This window comes from Stenella coeruleoalba (genome assembly GCF_951394435.1).
Source record: "Stenella coeruleoalba genome assembly, chromosome: 8".
Classification (NCBI taxonomy): Eukaryota; Metazoa; Chordata; class Mammalia; order Artiodactyla; family Delphinidae; genus Stenella; species Stenella coeruleoalba.
In genome coordinates this window covers 65,715,551-65,730,662 of record NC_137154.1, presented here as the reverse complement: position 1 = coordinate 65,730,662, position 15,112 = coordinate 65,715,551, and the positions used below count along the sequence as shown (strand labels likewise).

Here is a 15,112-nt window from a genome sequence, read left to right as displayed (position 1 = left end):
CATTGCCTTGGAAATCATATAGACTACTTTATGGGGTTCTCTCTTCTTTTTTTGTTTTTGCGGTACGCGGGCCTCTCACTGTTGTGGCCTCTCCGGTTGTGGAGCACAGGCTCCGGACGCGCAGGCTCAGCGGCCATGGCTCACGGGCCCAGCCATTCCGCGGCATGTGGGATCTTCCCGGACCGGGGCACGAACCCGTGTCCCCTGCATCAGCAGGCAGACTCTCAACCACTGCACCACCAGGGAAGCCCAGGGTTGTCTCTTCTTGCTCCTGTATTTGCCTCATGACCACTTTCTTTGGCTTTCACTGCTAAAGGAATATTTTCCCCAAGGAGTATTTTTTTGAAATAATTTTCTTTAGTATTGACCATGCGTTTTTGAGGTTCCCAAGGGTAAGAGGCAGTTTGGGCTTGTCCACTTACTATGCTGCCACTTGCTAACTTTGTGGAGGAGATAAGGATATGATAAATAGGTAAACCATTACAATATAGTGGGTTAAGTGTTCCAGAGGAGGTATGGTGAAAGGCAGGAGGGAAGCTTTGAGAAAGATGCTATTTGAAAAAGGGAAAAATTTGGAGGTGTAAATGAGGATACTGTCAGGGATGTGGCCCTAGCAAGGCCTAAGAGAGAAAATGACCCCGGGCTGAGACTTGAAGAATAATAAAGAGTTCATCTGGTAGTTAGCACGGAAGTGGGTGGAAGAGGTGGAAAGCCATCACAAAGAGAAGGAATGGCCACAGCATGAGCTGTGGGTCGGCAACTGAGATACGCAGGGAAAGCTTGGAAGAGCTGGTCTGGCTAATGCATCCAGGAGCTGAACTGAGTCATAGAATAGAAAGTATAGCTGACTGGCCTTATGGCATCATCAATTTGGCTTATTTACAGGCTTCTAATACAAGGTGGATCGAAAAGAAGGTTGGACTAGGTGACTTATCCAGTCTTATCAGAGAGCTAGAGTGTCCCTGAGGGTTTCCTTCAAACTGGGTGTTGCTCAGTTCCATACAGTTGATCCCAGTCTCTAGAAGGGTGGGTGCTGGGGGCGTGGAGGTAGAGTTGATATCCTGGGAGATGTGGTGTGCAGGAAAGAGCAGGTCCTGTGCTCTGGTCCTGGATGTTAACCAGATCTCTTGGGTAATCGCTTTTGGTTTTGATTCTGTTTTCCTTTATTTCCAAAATGAGGGCATTGAAGGATCCTCTCAGAGGCACACTCATTCATCATCCACCGTATACTTATTGCACACCTACTAGTTACCTAGAGCTCTCTCTGTCTTCTTTAGATACAGTTGAGTGGAATAAAGCTCAGCTCCCATAGCTCCAACTATAACGAGAGGTGAGGATGAAAAGACAGGCTTGGAAAGAGTGATTTCCAGGAAACTATGCCATAAGAGCATTTACATTCTGTAACTAGACCTAATTTGTGGATGGCCAGGGACCAGGATGATAGCTTCTATTTACTTCTTACTATATGCTGAGTACTACACTTAGTATATATATATTCATTTAATACCATTACCCTTTGGGGTGATTATTTTCATTTTATAGATGAGGAAAATGAGACAGAAAGGGTAAGAAAATTACCTAAGGCCGCACAACTAATAGAAGTGCTTAAAATCCAGGTTTGTCTGACTTCAAAGTGGATTCTAAAACAGTGATTGCCAAACCTGCTTGTACCTCCTGAGGGCCCCACTCCAGATCTAAGGAATCAGAATTTCAGGAAGTACAACAGAGATATGTTTATTTTTAAATAGTCCATCAAGTGAATTCAATGTGTAGTTAGATTATGGAAATCTTAGGTAAAGATTTACACAAAATGACAGGAAAACCTACTGGTTGGATAAGAGGCTAAGCAACTGAAAGAGTAAGAAAGTATTATGGTTTGGAAAGAGTTACATAAGGCATCTGAATTCACATCTCTTGTTTGGAGAGTGACCTGTCCTGTTCTGTTCTCAGGGAAGTAACAGCAAAAGGATAAATGGAGGCCTGGGTTCTAGTCCTTTGTGTCTTTACGAACTAACAGTGCAAATAGAGGCAAAATGGTTGGCCTGGATGATATGCAAGGCCTCATGAAAGAGCTAAGTTCTATGATTATAAAATATGTAAGAATTAGGTGTTGAATTGGCTTCATTTGGTTTGATTAAAAATATTTCCTTGGAGGAAAAGAGTCCATAAAATTGACCTTAATGAATACAAATTTACATACCTTTTGACAAACGCAAAATGCCAAATCGCAATATAAAATCTTTAATAAACCTCTATGATAACATTTATTTTAATTTTTTCCTGGAAATGACTAATTGTTGACCCACCAAGAAGTAGCTAGAAAACGGACCAATTATTAAAGCTTACTATTAATACTACTCTGGCCTTTTCAAATCCCGTTGAACACCAGTTTTGCATAGATATTTACATGTAGAATGTCATTTTATATTGCCCTAAAATTACTGAGTTGAGAGCAAAATGTTCATTTGAAAGTTAATTTACCAGAAAAAGTAGTTTTCAAGTCCTCTCTAGAGTCAACTATTTCAAAAGAATTTTGTTACAATTTAATAGCTTTGTCAAGAACTTGGATGAAGATGAGGAAACGTGAATTTGTAAAATATTCAGCTAAGGTAAAATTGGGAAGGAAAAGTATCAAAATACGGCATTCACACCCAGTATAACATAATGGGCTGACACCAATAAATTCTTACATTTATGTACCTGCTCTCTCACACCTCTCTTTCTTTGTTGCTTGATAGCAAGTCATGTGAGAAAATTGTTGCAAACACAAGATGAGCCATTATGCCGCATGGTTGCCCCACAATATAACACTGTCTTAGGATCAGCAGGCCTTGGACGGTGTCCTTGGTGAGGGAGAGCACGATCGTAAATACTGAATTCTGGTGAATGGGGAAAGGTCACTGAGATGATGTGGGAGTCTTAAATGTATATCAAGAATTTTAGAGGCCTAAAGAATTGTGTTCAGCCTGAAGGAAACAAGATTGAGCTAGGAAACCATCCTAATTTTACCTTCAGTTTTTTAATGTCTATTTAGGAATATTGTTATCCAGAGTAGCCTGGTGGGTAGAAGTTACAGAGACACGGATTTTGTGTAAGTGTAAGAAAACAAAATAGAAGTTCTTGACAGTAGAACAGTCTGCTGTCTCTGGACACATTCAGCAGAGGGTGGGTTACCTTTGGTCAGGGCTGTTATAGAGGAGGTTAGTCACTGGGTGGACGGTGGGATGTGGGTTAGACTCTTTTAGTTCTCCAATCTTAGATGTATATGTTTTAGGAAATTACTTAGCAAAATAAATTTACTGATAAATAAATATTTAGTTGAAACTGAATCCCTTCTATATGTAAGGCTCAGATATAATTACCATAAAATGTAGTCCCTGTCTCAAACAAAATTTCACTTCTGTGATGATTAACTACACAAAGTATTGTCATTGCCCCAATTATGTCCTTCCAACTTGTTCTCCACACTTCGTTCAGAGTTATCATTACCAAATACTAATCGCTTCTTACCACCTCCCTACTCAAAACACAGTGCTCTGCATTGACTTTAGGATAAAGATGAACATTCTTAATATGACCTACCAAGTCCATCAAGGTCTAGCCCTACCTGCTTTTCCGGTTTTATGTTGTACTCTCCTCCACTTCCAATCCAGCCATATTGGCCTACTATTAATTTCTCGTGTATACACCAGGCTCCCATTTGCCACACATCCATTCTCATGCTGTTTTTTTCTGCACAAATGTCCTTCTCATTCCTAGATGACTTCTGCTCACCCTCCAGATCTCAGTTCACTTTTCACTTATCAAGGAAGCCTTCCTGACCTTCCTATTTAGATTGCATTTCCTGTTAGCCATGCTCATACTCTGTATTTCTCATTCACAGCATTGGTCACTGTGTATTGGTTACAATTTACATTTGATTATGTAGCTATTTGATTAATATCTGTTTCCCCTACTAAAATATAACATCCTAAGGAAGAAGGCATTTTTTGTTTTTAGTTCACTATTGAACTCCTGGTGCCTTGTGATATGTGCATATCATAATAAATATATCTTGAATGAATAATGTAAGTGGAATAGATAACACTTACTATGGAAGCACAGAAGAGACCATTTAGAGAAAGGATGTGATACAGTGACCGTAATCAATAAATTAATTTTATATAGTGCTTGCATTTTTTAGACCAGTTTTACTTTTCACAAAAGTCTTGCAAGCTAGGATTATTATATCATATCATATTATATTATATTAATTTTATGGATAAGAAAATTTTATTCCCCTCAACTTTACGGATAAGGACAGTTAACTAGCCCAAGAAGAATAGTTATTAGGTAACAGATTTAATATTAAAAAAAAAAAGTTTGAGATTTTAAGAAAATGACCATGCACTTGTTATACCCAGATATTACATTCTTTTATAACTTGCTTTAAATGGCATACTTTCTTATAGGACTGGCTTCGTTCAGGCTGCTACAACAAAATACCATAGACTGGGTGGCTTAAACAACAAACATTTATTTCTTTCGGTTTTGGAGGCTGGGAAGTCCAAAATCTAGGTGCCAGCAGAGTTGGTGTCTGTTGAGAGCCCTTTTCCTGGTTTGCAGATGGCTGCCTTCTTGCTGTATCCTCATGTGGAGGAGACAGAGCGAGCTCTGGTCTCTTCCTCTTCTTAATAAGGGTGCTAATCCCATCATGGAGCTCTACTCTTATGATCTTATCTTAAGCTAATTACCTCCCGAAGGCGCCACCTCCAAATACCATCACGTTAGGGTTTCAACATGTGAATTTGGGGGAACGCAAACCTTCAGTCCATAGCAAGGACCAAACTGTGTATTATTTATACCTATTCATCTAAAATAGACTTATAGCTTAAAAAATTACTCTTGGAATTTTCAGTTAATTATGTTTGAGACCTTCACAGGTAAGAGGTGAAAGTAACGCTGCCATCTAGTGATAACTAACCTGAATGAGATTTGAAAACTAGAGTAGCAGGTTGAGCTCTCTAGGAATGGTAGAACACATCATCCACATAGAATGGGCTGGGCACATAACATAGGCAGTCATTTCTTTTTAGTGAACATTTGAAGTAGCTGATTCTTATGAAGGTCATGAATTAATAATGACTAAATAAAACAAATCTTAGCTGTAGACTATTACCCATCTAGTAAGTAGATAAAATGGTTTCCTATGATTGTGTCACTTAACTGAGATCTGTCTCCATTTCCTTACCCTCTTGACTGCTTCTGAATGAGGGAGTTTTGTACTCTGATAACCTAATAAAAAGAATTTTTCATCTTGGTTGAAAGAGCTAAATATATTCAGGAATAAATATATATATGGAAATGAGTCCTGGGTAGAATTTCCAGTTAGATGTTGCAGCATCATAAGGAAGAAGTGGAATGCCAGAATAAACTCCATTCATCCTAACAGGACACTTAAAGCCACTTTGAATTAAATTACTGTATGAGTTAATATAAACACAGCAATAAAACACTTCCAGCCGTGCAATAAATGGTTAGAAAACGCAAAAATATAAGAATGCTCTTTAAAGCACTACACTGCAAAGATAATTTGGATAATTTATTTGTAGCTCTTAAGCCCTGAATGTATATGGTAGAATTCAGCTGATATATTTTAAGTGAGTTATTGTCCTAGTACATTAAAATTACAAATAAAATTATTATCCAAAATCCCTGGAGCTAAAATTTTCTTGTTACATGCAGATGCCATATCAAAAAGATATAATTATTCCTTCTCTGGAGGCCTAAACAACAAAACCTATCACTTTGAAATGATATTACTTTTGCTCATTGAGGTGAGAAAATTATACTTAACATTTTTTTAGATAGTCCAGTGAGGATTATTTCTACTTGTCCACTGACTGGTATATTCATTGAACTGTGTCCCTGAGGTGTTCAAATTCGTGGTGTAGAAATAGTCTAACTGGAAATATCAATTACTTTTTATATAACTCAATGAAAATTATGGCTTTCCTGACATGACTTATTACTCCATCTCCCTTTCAGGAATAATAGTTTGTATGCTGACAATAAACACTGTGTAACAGAGTTGCTATTTTGCCAAGAGTTAAGCTGGGAATCTCAGGGACATAAACAATTTCAAGATAAGAAAAGCATCTGACTTACACCAGTTTCTTAGTTGATATCCTTAACATAAAGTAGTTTTGTGTTTATTTTAGGACAAGTGCACAGATATGACCCCATCTCTTGTTTTCGTGTGATACATTCATCATAGGAAGAATGTGGCTAGTACCAGACAACAGTAGATGTCAATCTAGCAAGAATTTGATTTAAAATTAGTTGCCAAAAATATTGGATCATACCAAGGGGACTGATTCTTTGAAAAATATGTTGTACAATGTGATTATGATCAGGTTTGTATGAGGCACAGCTGATCTGGGATCTCTCTTGGTTTTGGTTTGGGGAAGAACTTTTAAATTTATTTTGTTAGTTGATTTACAATGTGTTAATTTCTTCTGTATAGCAAAATGATTCCGTTATGCATATATGTTATACATATACATGTATTCTTTTTCATCTTCCTTTCCATTATTTTTTATTACAGGATACTGTATATAGTTCCCGGGGCTATACAGTAGGACCTTGTTGTTTATCCATTCTACATATAATAGTTTGCATCTGCAAGTCCCAAACTCCCAATCCATCCCTCGCCCACTCCTCTCTGCCTTGGCAACCACAAGTCTGTTTTCTGTCTGTGAGTCCATTTCTGTTTTGTAGATAATTTCATTTGTGTCATATTTTAGATTCCACATATAAGTGATATCATAGGGTATTTGTCTTTCTCCTTCTGACTTACTTCACTTAGTGTGATAATATCTAGGTCCATCCACGTTGATACAAATGGCATGATTTCATTTTTTATGGCTGAGTAATATTCCATTGTATATATGTACCACACCTTTATGGGTCAGGAGAGAACTTTAGAGGAGGAGTGCTTAAGATGAACCCTGAAAGATGGGTAGAGTCAGTAAGGTGAAGAGCTTAAAGGCGGCTGCTGGTGTGGAAGGGAGTTGTGGGGAGGCTCATAGTGTTCTAGAGAGAACACAAATGAAAAACCTTTGTTTTAAATTCTTGGTACCCTACCAGTGAACAAAGGATTCAACACTGCACCTGTGTGGAGGTACAGAATCTACTGAAGCTCTCTAGGGCTCTTAACACCCAGAACAGTCCAGGGTGGGTACAATAAGAAATTGACCTTGCACTGAAACAATGTAGTGAGGTGATTGGAACACTAGTAGAAATGAGAGGAGGCTAAGTTTTATGGCAGTGTGGAGCAGAAAGAGACCGGTTTCTCTTTTGGTGAGAGAGAAAGTGGAGGGTTATTCAGGTCTCTTGAAGGAGTTGGCACCTGCCACAGTCCTGCCGGGTGAGGTCTGCAGCATGCTTGTAGTTTACTTTTGTCCTTGACTGTGTTTTGCCCCTTGCCTTATTTGTTCAGCTAGGATTGTGTCTAAGCAGAGCCTCCGCATCAGTTCTTAACCTCAACTGCAGCCTTATCCTCTTACCCATGTGCCGGATGCTCCTGGCTTACCTTCGAGGATCCCAGAAGGTAAGAAAAAAAATCCGTCACTGATTCCAGCATAGAAATCAAGTGTAAAAGTGGCACGTTAGTCCTACTTAGTTGGCATGGTCTGACTTTCTGCTGGAGTGATTTCTTCAAAGATGATAGTAAAGACCACGTCGCATGTCAAGGTGATCAGTGAGCTATTCTACAACAGTAGGTAAGGGCAGAGGATAACAGAGTATCAGACACTGTGCTAACATATATAAAATTCACATATATTGAATACTTGTGAATCCTCACATGATTCTGTGGGTACTGCGGATGAAGAAACTGAAGCCTAGGGAGTTTAAATAACTTGACCACGACCTTGAGACTAGTGAATGGTAGAGCTGAGATCAGCCCCAGTTCTGAGCTCCTTCTCATTCTTCACTGAGAGCTTGTAGTTTCATTTAATTAAATTCAAGTGAGCAAACTAGAGCTGTGTGGACTTTGATTAATATACAGGATGACTGCTGGTATTGGTGTTAGTTTCTTAAAACACATACCTGTTTTGAGCTATGTAAAAGACTTGAAATAGATTTCTTGATTAAGATGTGATGTCATATATGATATTTAATATAAAACAAAGGATTCAAGAAAACAGAAAAGCCCTTTGAAAGTTAAAATTCATCTGAAATTGTTTTTTGTTTTCTCTTATCCTCCTGTGTGTGTGTGTGTGTGTGTGTGTGTGTGTTTGTGCGATATATGTGTGTTTATTCCTGTCTTCAGTAAGATAGTTAGGCACTGCTGGATCGATACTGATATTTTAAAAGGAGTTGTTAACATGAGGTCATTTTGATGTTCTGTGAAGTTCATGTGAGTGGATTTACTGTGGTAAAACTTCTCAACCTTTTCACATAATTATATTTAGAAACTCTTTGCTTTTAATGCAGTAATTTGTGGAAATAACTCTTTCTGTAGGTTGCCAACTATTGCAAAATGCTAGGTTTTGATCCCTGTGGCTGGCCATTGGCTTGGTGTGAAGAAAGAGAAGATAAATGGCAGGAAATGAAAAGTGCCCACATAAGTCTCTCAGTATTAATAAGTCTTAAAGAATTATCCCCCAGTGTGAAACATAGGTACTCAGAGATGCTTGACATTTTATTTCTGTGTAAGATCAAGCAGGCATTTAAACCTGTAGATAAAATTGCTTTATTTAAAAATAATCTTATTTTTTGACCACAAAAGGAAATTGTATATATTGTAAAATTAAAACGTTCCAGAAATATGCAAAGTAAACAGTGATGGTTCTCCTAAATGTTACTCTGCCGGAACAACCACTATTTGAGATAAATGCCTGCAAATATGTTAACATACATAATGTCATTCATTTTAAACAATACAGGATCATAGTTTAGTTTATGTGTTGTAACTTTTTTTTACCTAACAATATATCTTGTGTATGTTTCCATATCAATAATAAGCCTTCTCTCATTCTCTTTAATGATTTGAGTGTTCCATTGACTAGATATAGCCTACTTCATCTCACCAATTTTTAATTGATAAGCCTCTGCCGTATTTACAAAGACTCATGCGTATATCTTATTTGCTGCATCATTTTTATCATATTAAATGCTTTTTATTTAGGTTCCAAGCAGGAGAACCAGAAGATTGTTGGATAAAAGCAGAACATTCCATACAACCTGTGGTGTGACTATCTGTATTTTCTCAGGTGAGAAAACCAAAAGATGTTATATATTATGTTAGAATAGCACATTTTATGAGTGATATTTTTATTGTTTATGGTTTTCTTATTATATAACTTAATTTTCTCTTCTGTGTATTTAAAGAGATTTATCTAGTGATGCTACAGAAAATGGGTGTGTTTTATACATATATATATATATATATATATAAAAATGTGCAAAGTTTGGCCCCCAAGCTGGTAATGATTATTTTCTAAAAGTAAGTAATTTCATTTAGAAAGATTGGAAGAAAGTGATTAAAAGCTTTTAACCTCTAAAAGTAATGATATGATAGAAACTTAAATGTGTGAAAATTAGAATGTGAAATGTGCATTCACAGAATATGATTCTATCAAAATTATATTTGTTAAGTGTTTCTTTGATATTAACGCTTGGGCAGAAAAGCAAATGTCAAAATTTGTGGAAATTTATCCTTCTCAATTCCAAGTTAAAATATGAAGTGAGAATCTTGTGGTTTTTAAGAGTCTTTTTTTTTTTTTTTTTTTTTTTTTGCGGTACGCGGGCCTCTCACTGTTGTGGCCTCTCCCGTTGCGGAGCATAGGCTCCGGACGCGCAGACTCAGCGGCCATGGCTCACGGGCCCAGCCGCTCCGCGGTATGTGGGATCTTCCCGGACTCGGGCACGAACCCGCGTCCCCTGCATCGGCAGGCGGCCTCTCAACCACTGCGCCACCAGGGAAACCCTAGAGTCATTTTAAAATAAATTTTTATTCTGAGCGTTTATATGACACTTTTCAAATTTTTGAAACAGAAATTAATTAATGTATTAAGTACAGGTACTCTGGAGACAGATTTTGTAGGATCTATCCCCAGCTGCTCTTCTGCCTTACCAAGTGACATAATCTCTCTGACCTTCAGTTTGTTGTTAACTGTAAAATGGATCAACAGTAGCACCTATCTCATGGTTTTAAGACTAAAGTAAGAACATGCCTATGAAGTTCTTAGGATAGAATTAGTTATAATTTACAACCTCAGGGGTAAATTATCTCAGTGGCATAGCACCTGACATTTTCATCTGTTCATTATTTGATAGGACATAGGTGTTTTGATACTTGGGACATTTGATCTGGATATTTGTGTATGGCCATTTAGAATCAGAAGTGTTTTGCTATAGCTATTGCCAAGAAATCATTAAACTTTAAGCTTTTCTAAAATTGCCAAGTATTGTTAAAACAGGCATCTTCCCAGTGTTTTATCCCTGAACATCTTCCCACTGGTAGTTCCCACCCTGGAAGTGAGAGATGGGGAGAGGCTCAGGGATGGGCTAAAGACTCCAGTATAGCTCAAGTCTAGGAATGGAGTAAGAGTCCAGGATATGATGAGGACCAAGGGTGTGGCCAGGGTTAGGGTTGGATTACAGCTAGAGAGAGTGAAAGGTCAAAATGGAGAAGGATCGGGAAACGCTGGCACATTCATAACTTGCTTTGTTCTAAATGGGAGTTGTGTCCAAATAGTCTATTCAGTTGGAGAACAGCTGAAAGACTCAGATAGTGTGGAGTATTGCCATGAATGAGTATGTGTTCCAGAGGGTTTGCCTTCTGCCACTCACTAGGGGTCTGACTTTAGGTAAGTCACCTTTCTTAACCTTAGTTTTCTTATCTGTAAAATAGGGATGAGGGAATTCCCTGGCAGTCCAGTGGTTAGGAGTCCATGCTTCCACTGCAGGGGGCCCGGGTTCCAACCCTGGTTGGGGAACTGGGATCCTGCAAGCCGAGAGTTGCAGCCAAAAAAAAAAAAAAATAGAGACGATTCTGCCTACCTCATTGTTTTGTTATGAGAATTAAATGGGGAAATCCATGCAAAGTGCAATGCTTTCTCTTTCCTAAAATTAGAAGCCCTGAAGTCTTTTAACCTAAGAAGCCTTTTAAGGAGGTGAATGTATCCCTTAAGGCTGTATCTCATACAGCTGTTACCTAGGACTTTTTTTCAGGAGAATTCAGAAAGAATGGTAATTCCTCTAAGGATGCCCTTGCACTTTTGAGCCATATAATATGTAATGAACATGTAAACCTTTCACTTAAAATGGAGTTTTTTTCCTATAGATTTTAGAAGTGCTGAAGCTATAGGACACAGACAGTTTTGCTTCTATAATGTTTTATATCTGTACCATAGTTGAGTCTCACCTAGACACCCTTTGTTTATTTCTTTGGAACCCTGTCCTTGCTTGTTAGTTAACCCACTTTCAGTTTCCTGTCCATTTTTTTTTTTAACATCTTTATTGGAGTATAATTGCTTTACAATGTTGTGTTAGTTTCTGCTGTATAACAAAGTGAATCAGCTATACATATACATATATCCCCATATCTCCTCCCTCTTGCATCTCCCTCCCACCCTCCCTATCCCACCCCTCTAGGTGGTCACAAAGCACCGAGCTGATCTCCCTGTGCTATGTGGCTGCTTCCCACTGGCCCTGTCCATTTTTTATGAGACCCTTTTCCCTCCTCTAATTTGGTCACTGGCAGGAATTTAATCCTTTAAATAACTTTTAGGTTATTTAGCATTCTAGCCCTTCTCTCTCACTTTCATTTGTCTTTGTGTGTAATTTGGAACTCTTGGCTTACCTATGTACATGTCGTATGTTAGGTTGGAGGGGTCATAGAATTTTCTAGTTTCCAGGCCATGTCTTCTTTTGAATCTCAGCACTCCATATATCAGTGTAAATTGTAATAGTTTCCTAAGCAATGTAGGTTCACTTATCTCATTAAGTCTCTTATTTCTGTCATCACCATTTTACAGAGAAGTAAACTGAGGCATTAGTAGGCAAGCAATGTGGCCAAGAAAACAGGTTCTCTAGCTAATTAAATATTGTTCTTTCCCATACATTACAATGTGCTGTTGATGTTAACTTTATTTCACCTACAAGGAAAGGCTGGGAAGGGAGGAGGGCATTACATTTCTGTGCAAAATGTCATTAGCTTCTTTCTTGTCCAGGCTTCTCAAGATAATTTTCTTTTCCCTGACCATGCCGAAATGGATTTGTCTTCAAGTCTTTAATAACTTCCTAACACTTTTATCTCTAAGTCAGTTGACTACTCATTACTGTGCCCTTGTAGGTAGGTTATTAAATGCTGATCATCATCTCCTGAGTTTTTGTCCCATGAAGTGGTTGCCAACACTTTTGCTATTGGGTTTAAACACTATGACTTGAATCTGTGGATTGTGAAAAATGTTAACTGGTTAAAAGCCTTTTCATGGACCTATATTTTAGGTTGAGTGTCAGTGAAGTACACAAGATATATAACAGGTTTGGAGCTATGGGAGAAGTGAAAGATGTGGAAAATCTAAAGTACAGCGGTTCCCCCTTATCCATGGGGAGATGCTTTCTAAGACTCCCAGTGGATGCTTAAAACCGAGGACAGTACTGAATCCTATATACTGTTTTTTCCTATACAAACATACCTGTGATAAAGTTTAATTTCTAAATTAGGCACACTTAGAGATTAACAACAATTACTAATGATAAAATATAACAATTGAAATAAAAGTTACATGAACCTGGTCCCTCGTCTCTCTCAAAGTATCTTATGGTACAAATTTAATGCCTTTTCCATCTTAACTAAACATGAGTTGCAGTTTGAGGTGTGACAGCAAAGTGAGCACGAATTTCTTTTTTCCTTCCACTTTCCCGGATAGACGATTCATTGCTAAGGATCTTGGCAACCTCAACATACGAAATTTTGTCCTTTCCTTATTAAGTCGAGAACTTTCACCTCTTCATTTAAAGGAAGCACTTTACGGTTTCCTTTGGCATAAATGAATTGCCAGTATCACTACTCTTGTAGTTTGGGGCCATTATTAAGTAAAACAAGGACGACTTGATCACAAGCACTGCAATACCCCGGAAAGTTGATCTGATAACCAAGCCAGTTACTGAGTGACCAACGGGTAGGATGTACGTGGCAGAGGGATGATTCACATGCCGGGTGGGATGGAATGGGATGGGTGGAGATTTTATTACACTCAGAACAGCATGCAATTTAAAACTCATAAACTGTTTATTTCTGGAGTTTTCCACGTAATGTTTTCAGACCACAGTTGACCACAGGTCACTAAAGCTGCAGAAAGTGAAACAGTGAATAAGGGGGGATTACTGTATTCAGAAGCTGCTTAAATGAACAAATAATTCCCATATTATTATACACATAACGTGTGTGCATGTGTGCCAGTGTGTGTATGTGTGTTTCTAACTCTTGACTTACCAGGGTTTTTTTATTCCAGCCTTTGAAAATTCTGTTTCTTTACATGATTTCTCATACTAAAACTGTCTATAATTAAGATTCTTTGTGCTTTTAAAACTTCCCTTTTAATTGAACATTTTATTGCATACAAAGCTGTCAAATTGTGACCTGTGTTTACTTAAGGAGAGGAACTGACTCCCTCTTATAGAGCGTATGTGAAAATCCCAGTGATTGGTGTGATTCTATAGGTGTGCACGTGGCCGCCCACCTGGTGAATGCCCTCAACTTCTCAGTGAACTACCATGAGGATTTTGTTGAACTGAACGCAGCAAGATACCGAGATGAGGTGGGTGGTCTCTGTCTTCTCATTTTCCTTTCACTTGTCGTGAGATGACTAGTAAGGGTCTGTGATTTTCACAGAAAATTTGTACCTTCCTGCTCCTTTTCAGTGCTTTTAAAATGCACTTGTCAAGTTGAGTTTTATTCTTTTCAGTAGGAAATAGAGGTAATTACTATTTCACAGTCTCTCCCGCCGAAAATGAAAGTTCAGAGAGCGTCTACTTTTTATATTCTGCAATGTTCAGAAAGTTGCCACTCAGGTCTGCCTTCTGCCTCCCAACAGCTTTTGTCTAATTCCTGTCGCTCAGTGGAGACTGTTGACAGTGCCATTACAGGGTAAAACTCCTTCCGTAACTCATACAGTGCTTTGGGGGAAAAAAGGCAGAAAAGAAGGTTGACTATTTGAGGATCCTGGACCATCAGTTGATTTGACTTAAAAATATTATTGAGTTTTAATGCTTTACTCTGTTTTATTTTGTTTTTAATCCTTATAGTAGGTGACCTTGAGCTGAATTCTATAGTGGGCAGTATCTAACTTAGGGGTGCTTTTCTCCATGTGAAGCTGCCCATGAAATGAAATTATATGTACAGGGTGCTGGGCTGGACCAATGAACAACACACGTACAGCCCTAGTTAGGTGTGTGTTGCTCGGCATTTTCATTGTGTCCTCAGGCTGCCTCTGATTCCCAAAGCCAAGACTGCATCAACACCGAAATGTTCAGGGTCCCGTGCGATCAGAACCCCACCCCGTTCTGCTAAGTGCGGTACTGACTTAATGGATTGTTCCCCATCTTCCCCTTACATATCACCAGAGTTCTCTAGATTAATACTGCTGTGACCATGTGCTTGACCTCCCTCCCAAAACAAAACAGAGGTCAAAGTAACAAGAAACAAGCATAGACGTAAATCACGAAACCAAAATAACAAGCAGCCCTGGATAAATCCCATAACTATACCAGTATTTTTAAAACACCAATGTAATTTCATTGATCTGGGTTAGGGCCAGGCACTAATATTTTTAAAAAGCTCGCTAGTGATTGTAGAGTGCGCCTAACATTAAGAACCATGGAAAAGTCTAGCTCCTTAGCATGCTGGTGGAAGCTCTTCCCATGTAATGATTTCACAGCAAAGCTTCCATCTCTCCCTGTCTCCCATCACTTCTCTCATTCCTCTCTCCTCCTCTGCCCAAATCACATGGGGTTACTTGTGTCTTACTCCCGCTATGCAGTTTCCTTTTTTACCTTTTCCTTCTTTGCTTCTCTCTTTTGCTTTCTAAATTCATGTCTTCGATAACTACAATAATCT

General features: G+C 38.4%; 1 protein-coding gene across 2 annotated transcripts in view; it reads left to right on the top strand.

Moving 5' to 3' along the window:
• The window catches only part of NOX4 (NADPH oxidase 4), a gene marked incomplete at its 5' end in the record, with an annotated part of 147,344 nt that overhangs the window by 17,268 nt on the left and 114,964 nt on the right, over positions 1 to 15,112 (top strand). For both annotated transcript variants that reach the window (XM_079930234.1, XM_079930233.1), the window contains 3 exons: positions 7,481 to 7,591; positions 9,173 to 9,257; positions 13,717 to 13,814. In XM_079930234.1, the coding sequence (XP_079786360.1) occupies positions 7,481 to 7,591; positions 9,173 to 9,257; positions 13,717 to 13,814 (294 nt within the window). The remainder of the gene's footprint in view (positions 1 to 7,480; positions 7,592 to 9,172; positions 9,258 to 13,716; positions 13,815 to 15,112) is intronic.